Raw genomic sequence first — 26,334 nt, forward strand, 5'->3', positions numbered from 1 at the left:
ATTCTCTCAACCAGGTCTTAATTTCATTCTGTTTTCCTATTATAATTCTGCTGTGCCTGGATTCCCCAAGCCCCAACTCTCCATTATTTCTATACTTTCTTTTCATTAAGGAGTATCTGTCTTCTGACTTTCTAAAGCATATCAGGCATTTTATCTTTATTGTCATTGGTTCTTAGTCTTACTTTTGGAGAATAACATTTTTTCTCAAAATACTTCTAAAAGACCAGTAACATTATCCAGAGAAAAAGAAAAGACAAAGTAAACAACTTGAAACATTCAGAAGACACACAGTAAATAGGAGAGTCAGAGCTAGCAATTTGGAAACACAGGAGAGGATATCAGCACTTCATCTGAAGTATCAGAAGTAAGAGAAAATTTTCTATCCACCCTACTGGATCATCATAAGAATACTTTGTACAAATTAACAGCAAAAAAGTAAATATTGATTAAAAAATATGTTTTTTAGAAAATATAGCAAAAGTCACTCAAGCAGAAATAAAAACCTTGAATGAACTATTAGCCATTAAAGAAATTGTTTTTAAAAAGTCTACCCCGACTACCCCCAAGTAAAAACACAGGCAAAAAACTTACAGGTTGTGTCATATAATTCTGAGAAAGTTAATATACTTTAGTTTATTGTTTCTCCTATTAACCTAGCATTTAATTCTCCCTTCAAATTATAGTGAAGACACTCAATGTTTCAAAACAGAAGGAAGATCTAAGCTACTGAATTTGTTTATCATCCTTGGAGAACCCTCCCCCTTAGGACAATAGGCAACGGTCACACTGCTTTATTAGCTTATGAGAACTCCGATTTTTGAATGGTTAGATATTATAGAGTGTATAGTATAGACACTCTCATGGCAATTAAGTTTTAGGTGTTTATTTCTTTGGGATCATAGGCTGTTTTTGCAGATCAAAGATTCCCCCGTTACTTCAACCTCTAGTTTTACCAAAGGTCCGTTGGTAATTGGTTGGGGCAGGTTGGGCATCATTGGTTTTTTTGTGATTACATTCTTCTCTACAGTCACCCTAAGGATGGCCCCTAAGTAATTTGCAGTCACTGCAATCACTGATATCAAACTAGCCTCGTAGAAATTTCATCTGGGGTTGCATTTCAGTCTAGATTTAAGACATACCGTAAGATGACTACAAAGCAGCTTCTATATTCTCTATAGTATTGTAAGCACCAGTAAATGAAAGGATGGAGAGGAAATCTCCAACATATACTGTCAGAAAATAAGATCAAAATGCCTAACATTAGTCTGTCAGAGGCTCAAAAATATAGATTTTAACAACTTACTCTTCATTTTACCCTACTCAGTAAGACTAAGATCTCAGTCTTACCATCACTGTCCTTATTTAGAAACTAGTGCCTGGTGGTAGGAGAAGTGTTATTCATTCACTAATTCAACCAAGCTATCAAGCACCTGCTACATGCTGGAGACAAGCTAGTCTAGTTAATTGGCCAAAATAATTTTATGCTCAAGTTTTACTAAACTACAATGGAACAAATAATACCCATCTCATACCAAACTTTTCAAGTAATGCAGAAGATACTCAACAACTCCATGAGATCATTTGATTTTGATGACAAAAATGAAAACAGTTCTATTTTATCAAAAACTATTAAACCTTTGTTTCTAAGACAGTAATATCAGATACTGAAGGAACCTCCTTTTCCTCTAGCATCAAGTTTACACATGGAGCACATTCCCCAGTTTAACACTGCTTGCCTCTCTCCACCTAATCACTCACTCCTCCCCACTGAAGAGGGGACTCAGGAAATTTGTAGGATGACCTAAGCATGATTGGATAGGCAATGCCTCTCCCCCAGTCCACCACTTCTTTGTGACCCAGCTGCCTGTAGGAAGCACACAGTCTGCTTAGTTCTACTACATAATTAAGTTTGATCTTTGTAAGCTCTGTCTCTGGGGGTGATGGAAGCCTATCCACTGCTGATAGTGAAAGAAGGGTAAATCTGTCTAATTCTTCTGATCTTGGGAAGCCTATGTTATTCAGTGTTTTGATTTCCTTGACTTCTTTATCTCTATTAATTGGTTCACAACACAGGAGAGAAGGAGTGACATATAATTTATTAGTTCCCTCAGACTCTAACATCAGAATCTAAAAATATTACTGACAGTAAAACGTGTTAAATACATTGACTATGTTCCCTCTCACTGCTAGTCTGTTGACCACACTATCTCTTCCACCTGAAATAATGTTCTCCCATTTTTAGACAGTTAATATCCATGTATCCGTTTTAACTTAGTTTAATAACAACTTCTTGAGGAAAGATTTCCCCAAGTTAGCTCCCAAAGGACCCTGAATGACCCCTATCATAAATTTAGCATGCTACATTGCCGCACTGTATTAACTTATTTGTATTTTACACTACACAATAAGTTCTCTAAGGTATATAGGTATACTCAGAACTCAGCAAAGTACTTGGTCCAATAAATGGCTGAATGAATGAGTAGAAAATGAACGCATGAATGAAAACAATAAATCACAGATCGAAGAAAACAGACCTAGAAATTACCTGAAAAATGAATTGCAGCAACATTTTTACTCACCCCCTCATGCAAAGAAAAAGATGGCAGTTGATTTAAGTTTCACAACTATATCAGAAAAAAAACTATAACTGATTTTTAGAAAATTAACTATTTGTTGAACAATTACATCATTAAGGAAATGTAAAAGGCTTTGACTTTTTTGTTTGTTTTTGAGTTAAACTATGCCTACCTAAAGAAAAATGGTGACTTTTAAAATTTCTCTTAACTAAACATCACTTAAAGTTCTAATTGTCTTTGTAGATTATGCCGACACTCAATTAAAAAGAGACTCCAGGAACACATCACCAGATCTTAATTTTAAATATATATATATATATATTCCCTATTAATCTGACTCCATATCCTACTGATATTTGTGAAAACAACATGGAAACATCTAAATTAAAAAATTACTATAAATACTGATTTAAATAATTCTCCAATGCCAAAATCTAAAATGTACCCCACACATTTTGGAAAGTTATAGTTTAAATGTAAATGGACTTCACTGGCATTTGAAAACATTCTACTTCTACTGAATTTCCAATTTTAGTATTTGGTGATTCTCCAAGTTTTCTGGAAACACTACAACATGTCACATTTCCTAACCCAAAATGTAAATACAGGTTGAAGTATAATAAATATTGCTATTTTTTCTTCTTTTAAAAGGTACAAGTATACGTGATTGCTAAAGTTCCTCCTAGGTGTACTTTTCCTTGAACCTATATATTATATATATACATCTAGCTCCCTATAAAATGTGTTTGCCACTGTGTTCTATTACATTTCTCATTTTGAAATTATTTCAGCAAATGTGAAAAAACAGATTTACTTACATGTTCTGGGACTTGTGGCTTATCGAAGAAACAGAATCAGAATGCTGTACTGGAGTAGGAATTCTTTCTGATAGCAAACTTGTCTAAAATATAACAAATTTACATTTTTTTTTTTTACTGATAGTGTTATTCATAAGCTCTCATGTAACAATTTTATATTTGACTCAATGTAATTAAAAATTAAATTACCTGCAAATTTTAAGTTATTTGATTCTTAACTATAATGTAAAGTATTTCATAAATGAAGTATATAAATGGGATGGGGGAAGATGCTGGCATATACTATATGTCAAATATACTATATTTGATGGTTGCTACATTATGATCTCCAGTGTATGCAACTAAAACCCAGCTATCTGTAAAAATTGCTCAGAAATAACTCCCAAAGGGTCAGTCTATGCAAAGACAATTTATTCAAAGGCTCTCCTTTCAGAAGAAAAGACTTTGTAGTGCCCAGTTAGGTCGCAGAGCTTCGTGCTATGGGGAGAGGATGTACTGAAGTTATGTAGTGCCAAATAAGAAAGCATTATGTCCCCTGAACTACTATAGTGCTAAAGTCATCATATTTGCTCCAGTAAAATATTTTAACTGTAGTATGATATTATAATAGTGACCATATTTGAAATAAAGATTTGAAGAGAAGAAAAAAGAAGTTTGAAAATACTTACCTTCTTCCAAGCCTTTGCTATAGATTCATGCAAACTATAAGGAATTAAAACCTGCAAGCCTTCACATGTACCATATATTTGACGACACACAGAAGTAAAAGCTCCTTTAACCGTGGGAAACATTTCCGATCCAGAAAAAATAGAAATATCTTCATCAAGAACTTTTTTCGAAAACTGGGCAATTATATGAGCACCTGTAGGACTAAAAGATGATACCTAAAGCACTGTATGTACTTCAAGTGACCTAATCTGACTGAACTGCTTTTCTCTGCATGGGTATATCACTAACTTGACTGGTAGTTAAGTTCACTTATTTCCATTTGTTTGAATTTTTTTTTAGTTCTACTTTTTAACTTTAACATTTAGTATATGAAACAGATACATGATTCCTAAGTTAAGCCTAGGTACAATCAAGGAATAATCCCAGATGTTTCATACCGATACCTCCCGATCCATATACTTCTTCCCCTCCTCTAAAACTATCACTTTTCAGCTTATTCTTTTATCATTCCCTTTTGAAAAAGCAAATATAATTGTATTTATTCATATTCCATTCTACTATACAAAAGGTAGCATTCTATAAACATTCTTCTGTTTTGTTTTTTACTTCATATATTCTGATAATTCTATAGCAGTACATAAAAAATTCCTCATCCCCTTTTTACAGCTGCTAAGTACTCCTTTGTATAAACATAATTTAATCAACTAGCCTCTTATTGTTGGACATCTGAGATGTATCCAGTTTTTCGCTAATAAAGTTAGAAACTCTAACCCACTGCACAATGAGGATTCAGAAGACATTCTAACATTTTATGCTTTATCTGTTTAACTTCAATGTGAGGGAGACGCTTTAAAAAAAAAATCTAGAAATCATAAGAATAATGATTGGGGAAAATGACTACATAAAATTAAAGGATGTCTACATAGCAGAAAAAACTTAAATAGAGAAGTGATGGACAATAAAAAGAAATCTTAGAACTCATGACAAAGGGTTAGTCTTCATAATTTTAAAAGAATTGTTATATATGGATAAGAAAAAGACTTCCAGGTTAACTCTGTCAGGTTGAACACATACATTCACATCTACTCCCTCCTGAAATATTAAAATGCAAAAGTAAACAAAATTTTCAGAGGGCTCTTGCAGCCATCAAGGACAAGGAGAAAAAAAAAAGGATATGATAGTAACAAAGTTTGGAACCTAGAATAAAAGAATAATTCAGAGCCTAGAAAAACTGAATATCAGCCACAGAATAGAAAATGGAATCAACAGGATTTCATAGAACCTCTCAAAAAACTCAAATTGGTGGCACCAAAAATCTCTATAATTGGGGGTACAAGTGGGACTTAAGATAAAGATGCCTGAAGCTCAGTTTAAGAAGGAACTTGACCTCCAGATTATTTTCACATTCCATGTAGTCACCCCTGTACCTCTTGGAAGTTAGGCAGAGATTAAAACTGATAGCAAGCAGCACAGGATTTAATCAAGTTTTATATACTAAAGCTTGAGACCCATCACCTTTTGCATTCAGTGGTCTTCTCTCACTAGGCTTATACTCTCTTCAAGCAGCTAACTGTAAGAGCCTTCTTTATGGACTCTGACCAGAACAAAGACAAGACTAAAGATACTTACATTAAAGGTTCCTCAAACAATACCATGGCAAGGTTCCCCCTTCAGCAAAGGCCAGAAGTGACAAGTCCCATTTCCCTGCATGAGTTTCAAGCAGCTTTTTACTAACTTTAATATATCTGAAGAAATCTAATTTAAAAAGTCAGAGACCAAGATAACAAATACAAAAGTCTATTTGAACAGAAAAATAAAATGACAAATGGAAACTTCATTACCTTCACAGAGGTAAGAAGAACTTACACTCATGAAACAAGAATAGGATGCTAGTGAGAACACTCTTGGACATAAAATAATAGCAATATTCTTTTTGACCCATCTCCTAAAGGTAATAAAAGCAAAAATAAACAAGTGGGACCTAATTAAACTTAACAGCTTTTTGCACAGCAAAGGAAACCATCAATAAAATGAAAGACAGCCTACTGAATGGGAGAAGATATTTGTAAATGATATGACAAATAAGGGGTTAATATCCAACATATATAAACAGCTTATACAACTCAACATCAAAAAAAAAAAAAAAAAAAAACCCAGATTACAAAATGGGCAGAACTGAATAGACATATTTTCCAAAAAAAAATGCAGATGGCCAATAGGCACATGAAAAGATGTTCAACACTACTAATCAACAGGGAAATGCAAATCAAAACCACAATGAGATTTCACCTCACACCTGTAAGAATGGCTACCATCAGAAAGAACACAAATAACAAATGTTAGGATGTAGAGAAAAGGGAACACTGCTGGTGGGAAATGTAAACTGGTGCAACCACTGTAGAAAACCATACAGAGTTTCTCAAAAAAATTAAAAATACAACTACTATATAACCCAGCAATTCCACTCCTGAGTATATATCTAAAAGAAACAAAAACACTAATTCGAAAAGGTATATGCACCCCAGTGGTCATAGCATTATTTACAATGGAAGCAACCTAAGTGTCCATCAACAGATGAATGGATAAAGAAGATGTGGTGTGTGTGTGTATACATATACACACACAGACACGAACACACAAACAATGGAATACTACTAAGTCATAAAAACAAATGAATTTCTGCCACCTGCATCAATATCGATGGACTTGGAGGGCATTAGCCTAAGTGAAATAAGTCAGAGAGACAAATATTGTATGATATCACGTATATGTGGAACCTAAAAAATACAACTAGTGAATATAACAAAAAAGCAGCAGACTCACAGATAAGAGAAGAAACTAGTGGTTACCAGTGGGGAGGGGGAGGGGCAATATAGGGGTGGAAGAGTGGGAGGTACAAACAACTACTGGGTGTAAGACAGGCTCAGGGATGTATTGTACAATATGGGGAATACAGCCAAGATTTTGTAATAACTGTAAATGTAAAGTAACCTTTAAAACTTGCATAAAATTAAAAACAAATTAAAATAATAGGGTGGTAGAGTAAGAATGTACTCTTAAAAAAGAACTAGAAATAAAAATTTCAGTAGAAGTGCTTGAAAATAAAGCAAGCTGAGGCAATTTCCTAGAAAGGAAAAAAAAAAAAAAAAAGGCACAGAACAGATAGGGAAGTCTAAATTCCAATGAGAGTTTAAGAGAAAACAGAAGATCATTGCCCCAACTTTTGGCCCCCAGCAACCACAAATTCACTTTGTTGCTATGAATTTGTCTATTTTTGACATTTCATATGAATAAAGTCATATTATGTAAAAACAAAGACAAAAAAGAAATGAAATCCAACTATTTTTCTTAAACTGAAAGACATAAATCTTCAGATTTAAAAAGTCCATCAAATAGGTTGAGAACAGAACTTCATCAAGAAACATCATAAAACTTCAGAATACTAACAGGCAACAGAAGACTGAAAAGCTTCCAGAAGGAGGTGGGGAAAAAGTCATCCTAGTGATGATGAAGGTCATTACAAGGATAAAAGCTATGCACCAGACCAAGCCAGGAACTAGTCTGAATAAAGTAGATCAGAAGGCTAAAAAAGTCTTTGATAAAAATTGATAGAATTTGTCTAGTATTTGAATATACTGAGAGAAGATATAATTAGTTAGGAAAGTTAAGTACACTGAAAATTAATGCCAACAAAAGAAATAAAACTAACTCCAAAGAAAACAAGTTGTGAAAGTAATGATATGGCTGGGCTGTGAAGGCTGCTCTTGGTAGGGTAGATACAGTATGATTCCAACCAAGACTTTTGGCTCAACTATATTGCACTGATAGAGGGAAGGGAGAGACTAAGTGTGTACATGCAGGTGGGCTGGGGGAGGTAAGGAGAGAGAGATATAAATCATTATAATAAGTCAATGAATAATACCTTAAACTAAAATCTAAAAGTATTATAAGCACATTATTTAATGATCTAGATGTAAGCTCTAAAGGAAACATCTAAAGCAGCCAAAAGTAGCTGCCTCTGGAGAACAAGGAACTTTTTATAATAAGCCTTGCATGTTCACTGTGTGCATACATAACTCAGAGTCTGTGAAAAAAAAATCAAACTAAAAAAGTGGGCTGAAGCTATGAAAAGGAATCATTCCTATACACCAACAATGAAAGATCAGAAAGAGAAATTAAGGAAACAATCCCATTTACCATTGCAACAAAAAGAATAAAATACCTAGGAATAAACCTACCTAAGGAGGCAAAAGACCTGCGTGCAGAAAACTATAAGATACTGATGAAAGAAATCAAAGACAAAACAAATAGATGGAGAGATATACCATGTTCTTGGACTGGAAGAATCAATATTGTGAAAATGACTATACTATCCAAAGCAATCTACAGGTTCAATGCAATCCCTATCAAATTACCAATGGCATTTTTCACAGAACCAGAACAAAAAATTTTACAATTTGTATGGAAACACAAAAGACCTTGAATAGCAAAAGCAATCTTGAGAAAAAAAAAACAAAACGGAGCTGGAGGAATCAGGCTCCCTGACTTCAGACTCTACTACAAAGCTACAGTAATCGAGACAATACGGTGCTGACACAAAAACAGAAATATAGATCAATGAAACAGGATAGAAAGCCCAGAGATAAAACCACACACCAATGGTCACCTAATCTATGAAAAAGAAGGCCAGAATATACAATGGAGAAAAGACAGCCTCTTCAATAATTGGTGCTGGGAAAACTGGACAGCTACATGTAAAAGAATGAAATTAGAAGACTTCCTAACACCATACACAAAAATAAACTCAAAATGGATTAAAGACCTAAATGTAAGGCCAGACACTATCAAACTCTTAGAGGAAAACATAGGCAGAACACTCCTTGACATAAAAAACCACAGCAAGATCTTTTTTGACCCACCTCCTAGAGTAACAGAAATAAAAACAAAAATAAACAAATGGGACTTAAAAGCTTTTGCACAGCAAAGGAAACCATAAACAAGATGAAAAGACAACCCTCAGAATGGGAGAAAATATTTGCAAACGAAGCAATGGACAAAGGATTAATCTCCAAAATATACAAACAGCTCATGCAGCTCAATATCAAAAAAAAACAAGTAACCTAATCCAAAAATGGGCAGAAGACCTAAATAGACATTTCTCCAAAGAAGACATACAGATGGCCAAACACATGAAAAAATGCTCAACATCACTAACTATTAAAGAAATGCAAATCAAAACTACAACGAGATCTCACCTCACACCAGTCAGAATGGCCATCATTACAAAATCTACAAACAATAAATGCTGGAAAGGGTGTGGAGAAAAGGGAACCTTCTTTCACCGTTGGTGGGAATGTAAATTGATACAGCCCCTATGGAGAACAGTATGGGGGTTCCTTAAAAAAAACTAAAATAGAACTACCATGTGACCCGGAAATCCCACTACTGGGCATATACCCAGAGAAAACCATAATTCAAAAAGACACATGCACCCCAATGTTCACTGCAGCACTATTTACAATAGCCAGGGCATAGAAAGAACCTAAATGTCCATCAACAGAGGAATGGATAAAGAAGATTCGGTTCATACATACAATGGAATATTACTCCGCCATAAAAAGGAACAAAATTGGGTCATTTGTAGAGATGTGGATGGACCTAGAGACTGTCACAAAGAGTGAAGTCAGTCAGAAAGAGAAAAACAAATATTGTACATTAACACATATATGTAGAATCAGAAAAAATTGGTATAGATCTTATTTACAAAGCATAAATAGAGACAAAGATGTAGAGAAAAAACGTATGGATACCAAGGGTGACAAGGGCAAGTGGGATGAACTGGGACAGTGGGATTAACATATACACACTATTGATACTATGTATAAAATAGATAACTAATGAGAACCCACTGCATAGCACAGGGAGCTCTACTCAGTGCTCTATGGTGACCTAAATGGGAAGAAAATCCAAGACAGAGGGGATATATATATACATATAGCTGATTCACTTTGCTGTACAGTAGAAACTAACACAACATTGTAAAGCAACTCTACTCCAATAAAATTTTTAAAAATAAAAAATAAACTGAAAAAAAAAGAAATGGAAATAACCAAAAACCGTATCTCCATAGGAGCAGTGAGATGCTCAAACACAATAAGAGTTGGTCAGTATGAATCAAAACAAGGTCTTTCACCCATTAGCTTGTCAAAATATAGTCAAACTGATGATGTAGTCTTGACAAGAATATGGAAAGAGGGGTACTCTTCAAGCTTCTCACACACTGCCAGCAAGAAGGTAAAATCCTACAACACTGGAAAATCATCTGGTAGTACCCATGAAATATAAAATATACATGCTGCTCTGACCCAGCAATACCATTTTTAGGGCAGTCTACTTTGAAATTAAAAAAAGGCTAGTATATAAGGTATTTCATAAAGAAGACAAATTTTTCATATATTACTAATTGACCTAATAGATAAGTTTGTTCAAAATAATAATTGCAAACAAGTATTTGATGATTATACCTATGGAACAGTGAAATGACGGCAAAGTTATAAGGGATAGGAAGGAGCTGGGAGTATTCTTATAAGGTTCTTGCACTACCTGTTAAGTGGTATAGTGTTATTTGAAAGAAGATTTAATACCAGTAGTTACAGCTAATTCAGTTGTAAATATGTATTACAAACATAAGGGCAACCACTAAAAAGAAAAGTATAATTGATATGCTAGGAAAGAAGAAGACTGAATCATAAAATGCTCAGCTCAATTAAAACCAAAGAAGGTATACGCAGGTGTCCATACACATCTGCCTCCCATTGCTCATGAGAGCCCAGTAAAATAAGAATATAGCTGTATAAAAGGGAAAACCCCTGAACAATGGCAAGAATGGGAAGAGAAAGAGGTTTTAAAGACTTCTGGGAGAAGGCAGACAGGGAGGGAGCAGCTCCAGACTACAGAGGCAGAGAAACCCACAGTAAAAAAAAAAAAAAAAACCCTGCCTGGAATGCAGAAAAGAAGAGCCCATGATGGAGCTCTGAGCTCAGAGTCAGCAAATGCAGTGCAGCCCAAAGTGGGGAGGAGTCTGATCTGCCCCTGCCCCACACTCACCTCAGGAGCATGAGCAGCTTTTATACCAGGGCAAAATGCTGAACAAATGTTTAGGGAAAGTGAAGGCTTCTCCAGAGAGAGAAGTGAGCTCCTAAGATAAAAGTCTTCTTTATTCTGGCATCTGAAATGTCCTCAACATAATAGAAAATTCCCAGCAATGCCCTTATTCTCTCAGAGAAAATTTGCCAATCAACTCACCACACTGGTCCACACAGAGCTGCTGATCAAAATCCTGTTCAGGGAAGGTCTAGCTGGAAACTCTCCAACTTATAAAAACTAAGTGGCAGAGCCCTTGTCTACATCCATTTTTTCTTAAAGAACCAATAACATGAAGAGCTGAACCCAAAGAAGAGAACTCAAGCAATAGAAAAGAACAGCTAACTACTGGGCTGAGAGTGATTTGGGAAGAATGTCACATCAAATAAGCAAGAATAGAAGATCAGGAAAACAGATTACTCATGGAAGATTAAACCACATGCTTATCTCAGCACCCTCCCCTCAAGCCCCAGAAAAACAGGGACCAAGAAATAAAGAGATATAAAGCCACAATGGAAAAGAGAAGAAAGAACAATAGCCAAAAGACGTCAGCAGGTGGAAACCTGCTGGAAAGTCAGGTGGAAACCTGACTTAGAGGTGGAAAGCAGCAGTGAGACATGTGGTAACTGAGGAGCAGCCCAGGAAGCAGCAGACCTGCAGAACTGAGCAGAAGCGAGGCACAGCCCATGCCCAGAGGTCTCAGGCACCAAGAACAGCCCAGGGCAGGATGCAGGTGCAGCTGAACACAGGAGGAGGAGTCTAAGGTCTCCCAACCCATAGCCCCTATTCCCCATCCTGCCAAAAGACTAGAGGTTTATTCTCTAGAGTGGTGAATACCATAGCCATTAACCACATTTAATTTTTTTAATTTAAAAGCAAATAAAAGTTACAACTCAGTTCTGCCACACTAGCCATATATTAAGTGCTCAACAGCCATAAGTGTCTAGTGGTAACCTTACTAGACAGTTCAGATCTAGAACATTCCATCATCATATAAAGCTCTACTGGACGAAGCTGCTCTGGGGAAGGTAAGCCTAAGAGGCTCAGAGCTGGAAGCCAGGCATAGCTGAGGACAGCCATGAGGTGCCCAACTAGACAGGGAGTTCGAGCGGGGCTGAAGGCAGAATTCTGGACCAGAAGGGCCCCTCCCCAACTAAACTACAGGATCTGGGAAGCCAGGCATGGAAAACCTGGCCCATTTGACAAGCTTAAAAAATATCAAACCAAGTATTCTTAGAAAGTAAAAATCACTATCAAAATAAATCCAAGAACATCTCCTATGTAACAAAAAAGATAAAAAAGGCAGGACTATGAGGGAAAAGCTAAGGGACCCAGAGGATCACACCTGGAAATTCAACATCCAATTCACAGGAGCACCAAAAAAGAGAAAACAGAAGCAGAGAATGTGATCAAACTCACAACAGAAGCAAAGTCCCCTGTGCCAAAGAATGCAAGTCCTCTCCCTAAAATTGTCCAGCTAATGCCTGAGAAAAGGAAAAAAGGCCCAGAGTAAGTCATACCCTCAAGAAACATCAGGTCCTGGAAAGTTTCAGAGGTAAAAAAGGCTCCTGGGGACTTCCCTGGTGGCACAGTGGTTAAGAATCCACCTGCCAATGCAGGGGACACGGGTTCAAACCCTGGTCCGGGAAGATCCCACATGCCACGGAGCAACTAAGCCCATGTGCCACAACTACTGAGCCTGCGCTCCAGAGCCCACGAGCCACAAATACTGAAGCCTGTGCGCCTAGAAGCCTGTGCTCCACAACAAGACAAGCTATCGCAATGAGAAGCCCGCGCACTGCAAGGAAGAGTAGCCCCCGCTTGCCACAACTAGAGAAAGCCCATGCAGCAACGAAGACCCAATGCAGCCAAAAATAAATAAATAAAGTTCATCACTTTATTCCTTTGTAGTGGATATTATAAAAAAAAATTTTTTTAAAAAGGCTCCTGAGAAAGAAACTCAGCCATGGAACTTGGCAATAGTGGATGCAGGAAGGCAATGTAACAATGTTTCCAGTCTCCCCACCTAGCCAAGCTATCAACCAACTATGAAAATGTATTTATTCTGTTCAAAGGTAGGAGTTCAGAAAGCTCATCTTCTACAAAATTTAAGTACTTGAAGAAAACACAAGGCACAAGTCCACTTTTTATAAGGCACATGTGCACACACTAAAAGCTAACTAACCCTTAGTGCCTCACATGTAGTAATTGGCTTAAAGTTTTGACAGCCCTGTGAGTCAGGTAGTTCTGATTATCCCTAATTCACAGGTGAGGAATGACTGAGCGGTGGAGCTAGGATGTGAACCCAAGTAGTCTGAACCAGGGCTCATGCGACTAACCCTCACTCAGTGCTGCCTCTCAATTTAGTTACTAATGCTCCGTTCCTCCTTCCCAAGTTCACTGTCAGCAGTATGTGTTACTTTTGTATCGCAGAAAAAAGAAATTTTTCATTAGTGCAAAATAGGTCAAAAATAAAACAAAAAGAAAAAAACTACTTCTCTTATACTAAATCAAAGTTACGGAAATCCAAGCCTCAAAGTCTCCATCTATATAATGAAGATGACCACAGAGGCCCCCTCCTTAGCCACTGTGAGGATTAAACAGTGACCTATGAAAAGACCTTGGTCCTGTGTGACTATTATCAGAAAGACAGTATGTTCCCAGACGTAAACAGATTAAAACACGCGATGGGAAAAAAAAAAAAAACAGATGGCAGAAAAAATGTGGAACACACAAAAAAAGGGAAGAATAAAGGCAAAATAGAAAACAGTAAAAAATACGGTAGATATTAATCCAATCATATCAAATTACTCTAAATGACAAGAATTAATTAAAAGAAAGACTGTCAGACTAGATAAAAAAACAAGACTCAGTTATGTGGTATCTATAGAAGCGCATTTTAAATATAATGACAAAGATAGATTAAAAGTAAAGGGATGAAGAAAGACACATGCTGACAATCAAGAGAAAGCTGGGGTAGCTATATTAATTTCAGACTTCACAGCAAGGAAAATTACGCAAAGGGCACACTACATAATAAAGGGGGTCAATTTTCCAAAAGGACATAACAATCCTTAATGTGTATGCACCCAATAGTGTCAAAATACATGAAGCAGAAACTAACAGAAATGCAAGGAGAAAAAGATGAATTCACTGATATAGTCTGAAATTTCAACACCCCTCTGTCAGTAATTGACAGATCCAGCATGAAGCTAGTAAGGACACAGCTGAACTGAACACCACCAACTACCAACCGTACATAACTGGTATGTACAGAATACTTCAATATCAGAATATACATTTTTCTCAAGCTCACATAAAGACATAACATTCACTAAGAGACCACATTCTGAGTCATAAAACACATTTTAACAAATTAAAAATATAAATCATACAAAATATACTCTCAGACCCATTAATAACTCATAGGTCAAAGAAGTCTCCAGAGATGTTTAAAAATATTTTGAACTAATGAAAATGAAAACACAACTCAATTGTCGGATGCAGCAAAAGCAGTGCTTAGAGGGAAATTTATATCACTGAATGCACATATTAGAAAGAAAACCTAAAATTCAATAATCTAAGCTTTCACCATGGAAAATGAAACTAAATCCAAAAGGAAGCAGACAATAAAAACTAGAACAGAAATCAGTCAAATTAAAAACAGGAAATGAACAGAGGGGGGAAAAGCTAGTCTTTTAAAAAGATCAGTGAAATTGAAAAGCCTCTAGCCAGCTTAGAGGGGAAAAAAAAAGTAGAAGCAAATTAACATCAGAATTAAGAGGGGCCGTCTCTACTAATCCCATAGACTTTAAAAGGGTAATAAAGGAATACTGTAAAAAAAAAAAAAAAAAAAAAAAAACTTCTATGCCCACAAATTTAAAACTTAGATAAGTGGACCAATTCCTTGAAAGACACAACCTGCCAAAACTCTAACAATCTGAACAAACCCATATCTATTAAAGAAATAGAATAAATAATAATCTTCCTAAACAGAAAACACCACACCCAAATAGGTACACTGGTGAATTCTATCAAACATTTAAGAAATTGTGCCAAATCTCTTCCATAAGATAGATGCAAAACACTTCCTAACTTATGAGACCAGCATTTTACAGGAAGGCCAAAGATCATAAAAACTACAGACCAATCTCTCTCACAAACACAGACAAAAATCCTCTACTAATATTAGCAAATCAAATTTAACAATGTATAAAAACAATTATTCTAGGTATGCAAAGCTGGTTCAATATTCAAAAAGTTAATTAATATAATCTACCACTTCAACAGGATAAAAGAACACTCACTGTGGTGTTATTTATGAAGGCAAAATCCTAAGCACAACTTGATACCAATAATTGGAGAGAAGTTTGAATAAATTATGGTAAAGCATACAAAGAAGTATCATAGAGCTATTAAAAATGTTTCATTCACCTAGAAGATGCTTTGGTTACACACAAAAAAACTGCAGAGTAATGTAGACACCAGTTTTGAAATGAGAAAGAATTCTATAAACATGAACAGAAGAGAGAAGGAAGACGTGGAAGTAGTCAGCATTTCCATTGTGTGATTTAACTTGAAATCAATCATGTGTGGCTTTAGAAGTTGAAAGAGTACAGTCCAAGGAAGCAAAAAAGATCCCATGTAGAGTGAACCCTTCTATTCTTATTTTGAAGTTGCGGACATCAAGACCTACTCTGCCTGTATAATCCATAATCCTGGTTACTCCTGCAACTTTCTGATGATCTAATATGTGAGCAGTTGATCAGGAAACCTAACTATATCTAGATAGTTATCCCGATTTTTATTAATATATGACAAAATTTGGGGAAACTTTAAATCAGGTATGAGAAAATATGCTAAAAAATTCCACAAATTCAAAATAGAAACATACCTTTTTTCTTCAGAAGAGCTCATATTTTCTCCATAAAGTAGTAGAATAAGTCCTTCTTCTACAGAAGCAATTCTTGCCAAAATATCAGCTACATGAATTAAAGCTGTTTCAGAGCAATTTGGAGCAGCCTGTACATTAAATATATAATTTTAAGACATGCTAACATATCACAGACTAATATTCAAGGGTGGTCGTGTAGTCTAATAAAGTTATATTACCACAACAAGTTGATTGTTTGGCTGTGAAATAATGTCTGAATTAAATGTGTCATTAGATTATATTCTTGTACCAGCACAGTTGATAAGGCAAATACATATAAACTTTTTACCCAAACCAATTATTATTAAGACAGTTAAAAGAATTGCTGCTATCACAGTTTTATATGTATATAATTCTAGTTGACAAATGCAGTAGCTCTTCTTCTTTGCCCTTCTCACTCACTGGGTTCTTGTATATCCAATCTAATTTTATTATACACAGTATCTAATATACTACCATCTTTTCTAAGGGATACCATCCCTTCCTACACCTGGTTGTTGGGTCATGAGTTGTAGGTGTGACTAAGGACAGCCAATTCATGGGCTGGCCAATAGCCAATGATGCCATCTAATGAGAAAACATAGGTTGGACCAATCATATTTCCCCACTTTTGATTCTTAGAAGTACTAAAACTAGCTTTACCAGTATATACTGGTAAAGAAAGATGCCAAAAGAAAACAAAGTTAAAGATAGATGTATAAAGCAAAGAAGTAAACAATAGCTATGGCTCAAGATTCAGGAGTACATTTCTCAGCTCTGGTATATGGTTTATGTTTCACAATTTACTTTATGGCATTCTATAATATTCAGTTGTGTATTATGCTCTATTTGTTTCTTCTCTGCTCATCTTGTTTCCCTGAGGTTGAGTAAGGTCAAAATACTTTCATTATATCTACTTACTTACCTAGAATTCCATACTTTGTACTACATTCACATAAAAGCTTAATGTTTTCTAAATGAGCAATAAATACTGAATACTTGAATGGGTGAGCAGCTGCCCAGCCCATTGAGAGGTGGGCAAAGGGAGACGAAGCTAATAAAAACACTACAAAACACGGACGTGGAAAGGCGAAAACCTGTAGCCTACTGATAAAGCTTTAAGTCATTCCCCAGAAATTCAAGTCATAAAAAGTGGAGAGATATATTAGACTGCACTAGTGGTAGTGGTACCAACTCTTCCACCTGTTATATGTCTGACCTTAAGCAATTTGCTTCTTTCAGCCTCAGCTGTGAAGGTTAAATTATATAATGTAAGGAAATATACTGTACAATCTGTAAAGAGACATATATGTATGTTCAGAACTGGGATAATTATAAGTTTTTCTAAAGTAGTACTTGTTCTTCATGTAAAACAAAGCTGGCTCTTCAGGAAAATATTTCCAAAGGCTATACAGTTGCCATCAAAACAAACAACAAAACATTCACAAGACTTATTAGATTTGCAAAACAAATAGCTTAATATAATAACTTTAGTCCTTACAATCTAAGCCTGACCAAAAGAAGTTTAAGATGTTATATGTACCTTTCCCCCCACATTGTCATAACTAAAATCAACTGATTGTATAAACTAAGATTTAAAATACATTTATAGGGAAAACGGTATAATACTTCAGATTATCAAATTACAAGTCCCACTGAATATTCACTAATATCCAATTAAGAGGCTCTTTAACACTAACCTTAGTTCCTTTCATTAGGTTATGAATAGGTTGAAGAAGCGCCTGGATCACAGTGTTGTTATATAAACATTCAATTGCACATTCTTTTTGATCACAGAGTATACAAAGAATTTCAGTTACCATACTTGCAGGAGAGTAATTCTCTGATAAAGAAGAAGTATTTTTTGAAAATTAAAACTTAGAACATTATTATATCTTTTATTTCTGTTAACTACAGCTGTTCCAAAAAGCTCATCAAGGTTAATTAAAGGATGCCCAAAGGATGATTTATTACCAAATTATGACCTTAAACTTAAGAGAATGTTAGCTTAACTTATCTTCAAGTTAATAAAAGTGAGTAAATGATAACATAAATACCAAAAGACACCATGAGATCATTTGCTGTTTGACATTAAAGCTCTGCTTGATAGTGAGAATGTGGTCTGAAACAAATTCACAACTTCTCCCCTCCTGGCAAACACCTTACTTAGTGTATTCACTTTTCTTCTTTTTCTTAAAAAAGAAGGAAAGTGTCTTCAGGTGTCAAGCCTCGTAGAAAATTAGAGTCATTAAGACAAAACACAACCAAAAAGAAGGCAGAAGAGAAACTTTAATGGAGACTAGAATACTTCTTGTGTTACCATGAAACCAATGAAATGAATGAGAATTTTTAAGACTTTGTTTTAAATATATATAGGAAGACACAGATACAAATAAATATAATATGGGGAACAGTCCCTAAAATAAATATGGTATTTTTAGTTTCATAAATTAACATTTCCAGATATTTGAACTCCTAATATACTGAACAAAATAGTGTTTTACATGAAAATAATAAAGTTTTACAAGACAGTGTTATACAGAAGTTAGTAATGTAAGGTTGTCCTAGTAAGATACAAGACTAAAACACCAAAGTTCTTAATTTATACACAATATTCCATACTCCATAAATACACTAAGCAAATACTTGACAGAAAGGGAAAACAGAAACGTTCAGTGATTTTTTTTAACCAGCTCAAGATGAGAAATGCTGTTTGCAGTGAGAGACTACTGATGAGCATCTGACCATTATTCATTCATTCATCCAACTTTCTGCTACTTTTGAGTACTATGTAGACAAAGAAGTAAATAAGACAAATAGTCCACAAGATGGTAAACCAAGACATTATCAATTATAACAAAGGATAATATTTTTCATAAAGGAAGCATAGTATGCTGTAGGAGCATAGAGCAGGGGTACCTAACCTAGTAGTTTATACATGTAAATATCAATACCTTAAAGGCAGAAAAAGTATGAGAAACATTGTTAGGACTAATAGGCTGTTACAATTGCATGGATAAAACCTACCAATTGATAGATGTATTACAACACTAATATATGACCCAAATAATTTTTTTCTGTGATTCACCTGTGTTCCTCTAAGAATTTGTACCATCATTTCTAAAGTAACTTCCACGTTTAGAACGCTTGAGTCTATAAATCTGGGGGGATGGGGGAGGAGGCGGGTTGTTATTAAGTGTTTTACTTTGAAAACAAACTTTTTCCTTTGAATATCAATACAAGTTACCTTTAAAATGTTAACGTTTAAAAAAAATTTTATAAGTCAGTCAACAGTTATAAGACTAAAAGGTATTTTTCTGAAAAAAAGAAAAGGTTTTCCTTTGCTTTATTCTTCAATAAAAGACGACCCCGAAAATAAGTATTGGATATAAGCTGAAACAAGCAAGCTGATCAAAACACCCAAGAAAATATAAAGGATAGAAAATACCAATAAAGAACACACTAGTACCTATCGAACTTATCTTAATATCGTTTAACAACATCTTGATCTTAAACATCAGAATTCTCAGCAAAATTGGTTCTAAATAAAAATATACACCTTAAGTATCAATGAAAAAATTAAATTTCATGGTTTATTTCCAGGACCAAGGTAACTTCTTTTTCTTTTTTAACTTTTTTAAAATAGATCCTTATTGGCGTATAATTGCTTCACAATACCTTTAGTTTCTGCTGCACAACAAAGCGAATCAGCCATATGCATACACGTCCCCATATCCCCTCCCTCTTGAGCCTCCCTCCCTTCATCCCTAGCCCACCCCTCTAGGTCATCTCAAAGTACCAAGCTGTACTCCCTGTGCTACACTGCTGTTTCCCACCAGCCAACTATTTTACATTCAGTAGTGTATATATGTCAATGCTACTCTCACTTTGCCCCAGCTTCCCCCTCCCATCCCATGTCATCAAGTCCATTCTCTATGTCTACCTCTTTATTCCTGCCCTGCAACTAGGTTCATCAGAACCTTTTTTTTTTTTTTTAAGATTCCATATATATGCGTTGGCATACAGTATTTTTCTCTTTCTGACGTACTTCACTCTGTATGACAGACTCTAGGTCCATCCACCTCACTACAAATAACTCAATTTTGTTTCTTTTTATGGCTTTGTAATATTCCATTGTATATATGTGCCACATCTTCTTTATCCATTGATCTGTTCATGGACATATAGGTTGGTTCCATGTCCAGGCTACTGTAAATAGTGCTGCAATGAACACTGTGGTACATGTCTCTTTTTGAATTATGGTTTTCTCAGGGTATATGCGCAGTAGTGGGATTGCTGGGTCATATGGTAGTTCTATTTTTAGTTTTGTAAAGAACCTCTACACTGTTTTCCATAGTGGTTGTTATCAATTTACATTCCCACCAACAGTGCAGGAGGGTTCCCTTTTCACCACACCCTTTCCAGCATTTTTTTGATAATGGCCATTCTGACCAATGTGAGGTGATACCTCATTGTAGTTTTGATTTGCATTTCTCTAATAGTTAGTGGTTTTGAGCATCTTTTCATGTGCCTCTTGGTTGTCTGTATGTCTTCCTTGGTGAAATGTCTATTTAGGTCTTCTGCCCATTTTATAACTGGATTGTTTTCTTGATACTTGAGCTCCATGAGCTGTTTGTATATTTTGGAGATTAATCCTTTATCTATTGTTTCATTTGCAAATATTTTCTCCCATTCTGAGGGTTGTCTTTTTGTCTTGTTTATGGTTTCCTTTGCTGTGCAAAACCTTTTAAGTCCCATTTGTTTTTGTTTTTATTTCTGTTACTCTAGGAGATAGGTTAAAAAAGATCTTGCTGTGGTTTATGTCAGTGTTTTTCCTATGTTTTCCTCTAATAGTTTTATAGTGTCTGATCTTACAATTAAGTCTTTAATCCATTTGAAGTTTATTTTTGTATGGTGTTAGGTAGTGTTCTAATTTCATTCTTTTACATGTAGCTGTCCAGTTTTCACAGCATCAGTTATTGAAGAGGCTGTCTTTTCTCCACTGTATGTTCTTGCCTCCTTTGTCATAAATTAGGTGCCCGTATTTGTGTGGGTTTATCTCTGGGCATTCTAACCTGTACTCTTGATCTATATTTCCATTTTTGTGCCAGCACCATACCGTCTTGATTACTGTAGCTTTGTGGTAAAGTTTGAAGTCAGGGAGCCTGATTCCCCCAACTCCATTGTTCTTTCTCAAGATTGCTTTAGCTATTCAGGGGTCTTTTGTGTTTCCACATGAATTGTAAGATTTTTTGTTCTAATTCTGTGAAGAATGCCATTGGTAGCTTGATAGGGATTGCAATAAATCTGTAGATTGCTTTGGGTAGTATAGTCATTTTCACAATGTTGATTCTTCCAATACAAGAACATGGTATATCTCTCCATCTGTTTATGTCATCTTTGATTTCTTTCAACAGTGTTTAATAGTTTTCTGAGTACAAGTCTTTCACCTCCTTAGGCAGGTTTCTTCCTAGGTATTTTATTCTTTTTGTTGCAATGGTAAATGGGAGTGTTTCCTTAATTTCTCTTTCTGAATTTTCGTTGTTGGTGTATAGGAATGCCAGAGATTTCTGGGAATTAATTTTGTATCCTGCAACCTTACCAAATTCATTGATTTGTTCTAGTAATTTTCTGCTGGCATCTTTAACCTTTTCTATGTGTAGTATCACATCATCAGCAAAGTGAGTTTTACTTCTTTTCCAACTTGTATTCATTTCTTTTTCTTCTCTGACTGCTGTGGCTACGACTTCCAAAACTATGTTGAATAATAGTGGCGAGAGTGGACATCCTTGTCTTGCTCCTGATCTTAGTGGAAATGCTTTGTTTTTCACTATTGAGTATGATGTTTGCTGTGGGTTTGTCATATACGGCCTTTATTATGCTGAGGTAGCTTCCCTCTATGCCCATTTTCTGGAGAGTTTTTATCATAAATAGGTGTTGAATTTTTTCAAAAGCTTTTTCTGCATCTATTGAGATGACCATATGGTTTTTATTCCTTAATTTGTTAATGTGGTGTGTCACACTGATTTAGGTATACTGAAGAATCCTTGCATCCCTGGGATAAATCCCACTTGATCATGGTGTATGATCCTTTTAATGTGCTGTTGGATTCTGTTTGCTAGTATTTTGTTCAGGATTTTTGCATCTATGTTCATCAGTGATATTGGTCTATAATTTTCTTTTTTTGTGATATCTTTTTCTGGTTTTGGTATCAGGCTGATGGTGGCTTCGTAGAATGAATTTGAGAGTGCTTCTCCCTCTGTAGTTTTTTAGAAGAGTTTGAGAAGGATCAGTGTTAGCTCTTCTCTAAATGTTTGATAGAATTCTCCTGTGAAGCCATCTGGGAGGACCAATGTAATTTCTTATGAATAATGCTGCATCTTAATGAAACCTCTTTACTAAACTAGGTCCATCACTCAAAACATCCAGAAAATAGAATATTTTTAGATGGTTTCTATTTCTCTATTTATAATAACAATAGAAGCAGAATTACCTAAATGACCAGGTGATGTCATCTTTGGACAACTTGGTGAGTAATAGATAAGTTGGGTAAACAAAACCAGCAGATCTGCAAGGGATACTGAATCTTCAAAAAGGAAGGAAAAAAAAAAGTTATTCTCTAGCATATGTTTACAATTTAGAAAAATTTTAACTAAGCTTCCATCCTCCTAATCTGAGGTTTCATAAAGACTGTGGTACAATTAGGGAGAAAGGGGCTATAATCCAAGATTATATCAGGAAGAATAAGTTAGACATAGTAAGTTAAAAGATAATGAGGGTAAATCATGCAATAGGTGCTATGTGAAGGTGTAGTTTTACCACTTATGTTGAACCAATCATTTAATATAAACCTACCATAGGAAGATCTATGAATCTGATCAGGGCTGTCTCAGTTTATTCAATTAGGAGCAGTAAAATTCAGCTTAGCATGTTGGTCCAGCTAACTTACCTATATAGCACTGTACGATAGAGGTTAGCAAACCTTGACCAGATAGTGAATAGTGTTGACTTTGTGGCCAAACAGTCTGTCACAAAGATTCAGCTCTGCTCTTGATGCACTAAAGTAGCCATAGACAATTTGCAAATGAATGAGTGTGGCTATTTTCCAAAAAAATTTATGTATGCTGAAATTTGAATTTTATATATTTTTCCCCCATCACACATTAAGTTTTCCCAATAATTTAAGAATATACAAGCTAATCTTAGCTCAAAATCCATACAGAACAGTGTACCAGATTTGGTCTATGGGCTGTAGTTTACCAACACCTGCTATAGAAGCTTACATAAAAAATTTCTGGTGAAAGCACATGTGAATTAAAAGTGAATGCTGACCTATACTAAATACAGTAGGATAGATGTCTCAAAACTGAGTTTTGAGATGATCTGTGATATCTGATAGGCCAAAATGTTGCTGTCAAGTCAATTTAAAAAATGTTAAATAAGTTGGATGATAGATATAAATTTAAGTTGAACACCTGAAACATCACAAATATACATTAATCTTTCTATTTCTGTAAAGTTCACAATATCCTATACAATGGCAGCTCTTTTCTTGCAAGTCATTTCTCTGCATGCCCATTATATGTAGAATTGAATTATATGGCAGTACCACATAAAAGTACATAAAACACTTTTTCTTAAGGAGTTCACAATCAACTTAACCATGGAGAAAAGGCTTAAGTAAAACAACTAGGAAACAGTATAAAATGTTCAAAATGAAGATACTTTATAACAGGAGTGGGAATCTATAGCCATCATATCCTAATTTTGTAAGGCCTGCAAGCTAAGAATGATTTTTCCATTTTTAAAAGGTGTGTAAAGCATGTCAGGGTCCTCAAAACCATTCCCAGATTCACTAGGAAGACTCACAGAATTAAACATACAGTAATACCCCCAGCTATGATTACAACAAAAGAATACAAAGTAAAATCAAAGGAAAAAGGCACATAGGGTGAAATCAAGAGCAAACCAGGTACAACTGTCCAAGCGTCCTCTCCCAAGGAATCACAGAGAATACACTTAATTCTTCCAACAACAAGTTGTGACAACACATGTGAAATGCTGTCTACCAAGGAAGCTCATTAGAGAGTCAATGTGCAAAGTTTTTTATTGGAGACTGATCATATACATAAGCACTCTCTGCCCAATACATACCAGGGTTCCAGACACCCAGAAAGAAAGCAGGTTTTCAGCTTAAAACACATTGTTTGTATTAAGAGTGGTTCACTGTGCCTAAAATGTTATTAGTTCTGGCAACAGTGAAAAATCCAAGTTCCTAGATGCCAGCCAAAGTCCAGCCTTGCAAGCAGCCCTTTCTAAGGATAGTGGTCTCTGGCCTAATGCGTTAACTTTTTTGCACATGCATGCGTGTGCATATATACACACACAAAGAATATGCAACAGAGACAGTATGTGGCCCCAACAGCCCAAAATATTTATTATCTGGCACTTTACAGGCAAAGTTTGCTGATCTCTACTCTGTAATATATGCCTAGAATAGACAAAAGCTTTAAGGAAAGTAAGGAAGACAACTAACAGCATGTGAATTCTGAAGGAGAAAACTTTAAAAACGGGACTTAGGGTAACAATAATATAGTAATATATCATATGGTACAGGGCTTTGCAGTTTATAAAATACTATTCCCAAACCTCTTCTCTGTGATCATCTCAAATATTCCCTGAGTCCAGCACTGATATTCTATTTTTACAGATAAAGAAACAAATAGTTCAGTGATTTGCCCAAAGATCTCAGCTAGTTTTTAGGGGAACCAGAACTTAAACAAGGACTTCCAGTTCTGTATCCAGATTTGGATCATCCAGTATATCTAGGATTTTGAAGGTCAGAGAAAAAATAAGGAAAACATTAAAGACAGGGAAAATAAAATTATACATATAGGAAGAAGTACATACTGAAAAACAAAAAAAAATAATAATACTTCAAGATATGTAAGCCTGTCAGCAGAACAAAAGGTATGTTGCTCAGTACCCTAGGAGAGACCAAGCCAAACCTCTAAATTTTAAAACTCCATAGCACAAATCTTACCATACTGAACATATTCATATCTAATTGCACTTACCTTTTCTATTCTTCAGCTTTATAGGAAATAGCTTTCTGCCTTGTGTATAGATCAATAATCTTCCTAAAAGGCACAGTGAGTGAATGAAATAAATATATTGTAATTCTTGTCCTGAGTAGTAGAAAGTTTTCTGCTTATTCCCTTTAAAGAAAAACAATTACATTTGTTTTAATGCCATTATATTTTACAGTACTTATTTCATTAAACAAGGCTGAATATTAAACAAGGTTGCAGTCTATAATGGAGACACTCGGTGTAAATTTTTTTTAAATTCTTTACTGTTTCCCAAGATACTTTAACACACCTAAATCTGAAGAAAAGCATTCATAATAAAATTTATCAAACCGCAGAAAAGTACAACATGCATACCGTGTCCATTCTAAAACAAACACCATAAGATTGTTAGTTATCTCTCACTATAAAGATACTTCAAGTTAAGGAAGAAAGGAATATAAAACATTACTTATTGTTTAATTCTACCAATTAAAAGCCAGTACTACAAACGATCATATTTATAACCATGTTTGCAAATGAAATTACAATCTCTAAAATACAGACTGCTTCTAACATATATCATTTATTCACTCATTCATCCATACATTCGAGATCTATTGAGTACCTCTTTTATTTAAGACCCTGAACTACTTGCTGGTGTCAAAAACCAAGAAGCAGCATGAAACTGGGCTTCCAATTCAGAGTACAGCAAACAGCCTGTTACGCACAGAGCATGGCGAGAACAAGTAGGAGAAACAAAAGACTAGAGAGTAGCTGCAGCAGATTACATAGGACTTAGCTGCAGAAAGAGTATGGGCTTTATTATAGAGGCAATTGGGATGATATTAAAGGGTTTCAAGCAGGAAAGGAATCAAACATGCATGTGGAAAACTGACTCTAATGGCAACATGGAAAGGTGAATGGAAGAAGGCCAAGGCTTAAAGTAAGACTCATTAGGAAAATCATGAACAAAAGCCTCCATAAGAAAAAAGAATGGAGAACAGCAGACAAATGTTTAAGGAACTGAAATCAATATGCCTTAACCAGAATTACATGCAGACCATGGAAAGATAAAAAAAATTCTCAAGTTCCTAACTCAAATATCTGTGTACATAGTAAATTCTTCTATTTAATTCTGAAGAAAA

At 35.2% G+C, this 26,334-nt stretch overlaps 1 protein-coding gene across 1 annotated transcript in view; it reads right to left on the reverse strand.

Annotated features, from left to right (window-relative positions):
• Positions 1–26,334, reverse strand: part of TBC1D32 (TBC1 domain family member 32) — a 180,101-nt gene that overhangs the window by 108,654 nt on the left and 45,113 nt on the right. The window contains exons 13-18 of the mRNA XM_081251576.1: positions 25,196–25,336; positions 22,612–22,704; positions 17,819–17,961; positions 16,101–16,228; positions 4,063–4,264; positions 3,395–3,477 (exon numbers count right to left, since the gene is read on the reverse strand). Coding sequence (XP_081107702.1) covers positions 3,395–3,477; positions 4,063–4,264; positions 16,101–16,228; positions 17,819–17,961; positions 22,612–22,704; positions 25,196–25,336 — 790 coding nt within the window. The remainder of the gene's footprint in view (positions 1–3,394; positions 3,478–4,062; positions 4,265–16,100; positions 16,229–17,818; positions 17,962–22,611; positions 22,705–25,195; positions 25,337–26,334) is intronic.

Source organism: Mesoplodon bidens, assembly GCF_964165515.1.
Source record: "Mesoplodon bidens genome assembly, chromosome: 12".
Lineage (NCBI taxonomy): Eukaryota > Metazoa > Chordata > Mammalia > Artiodactyla > Ziphiidae > Mesoplodon > Mesoplodon bidens.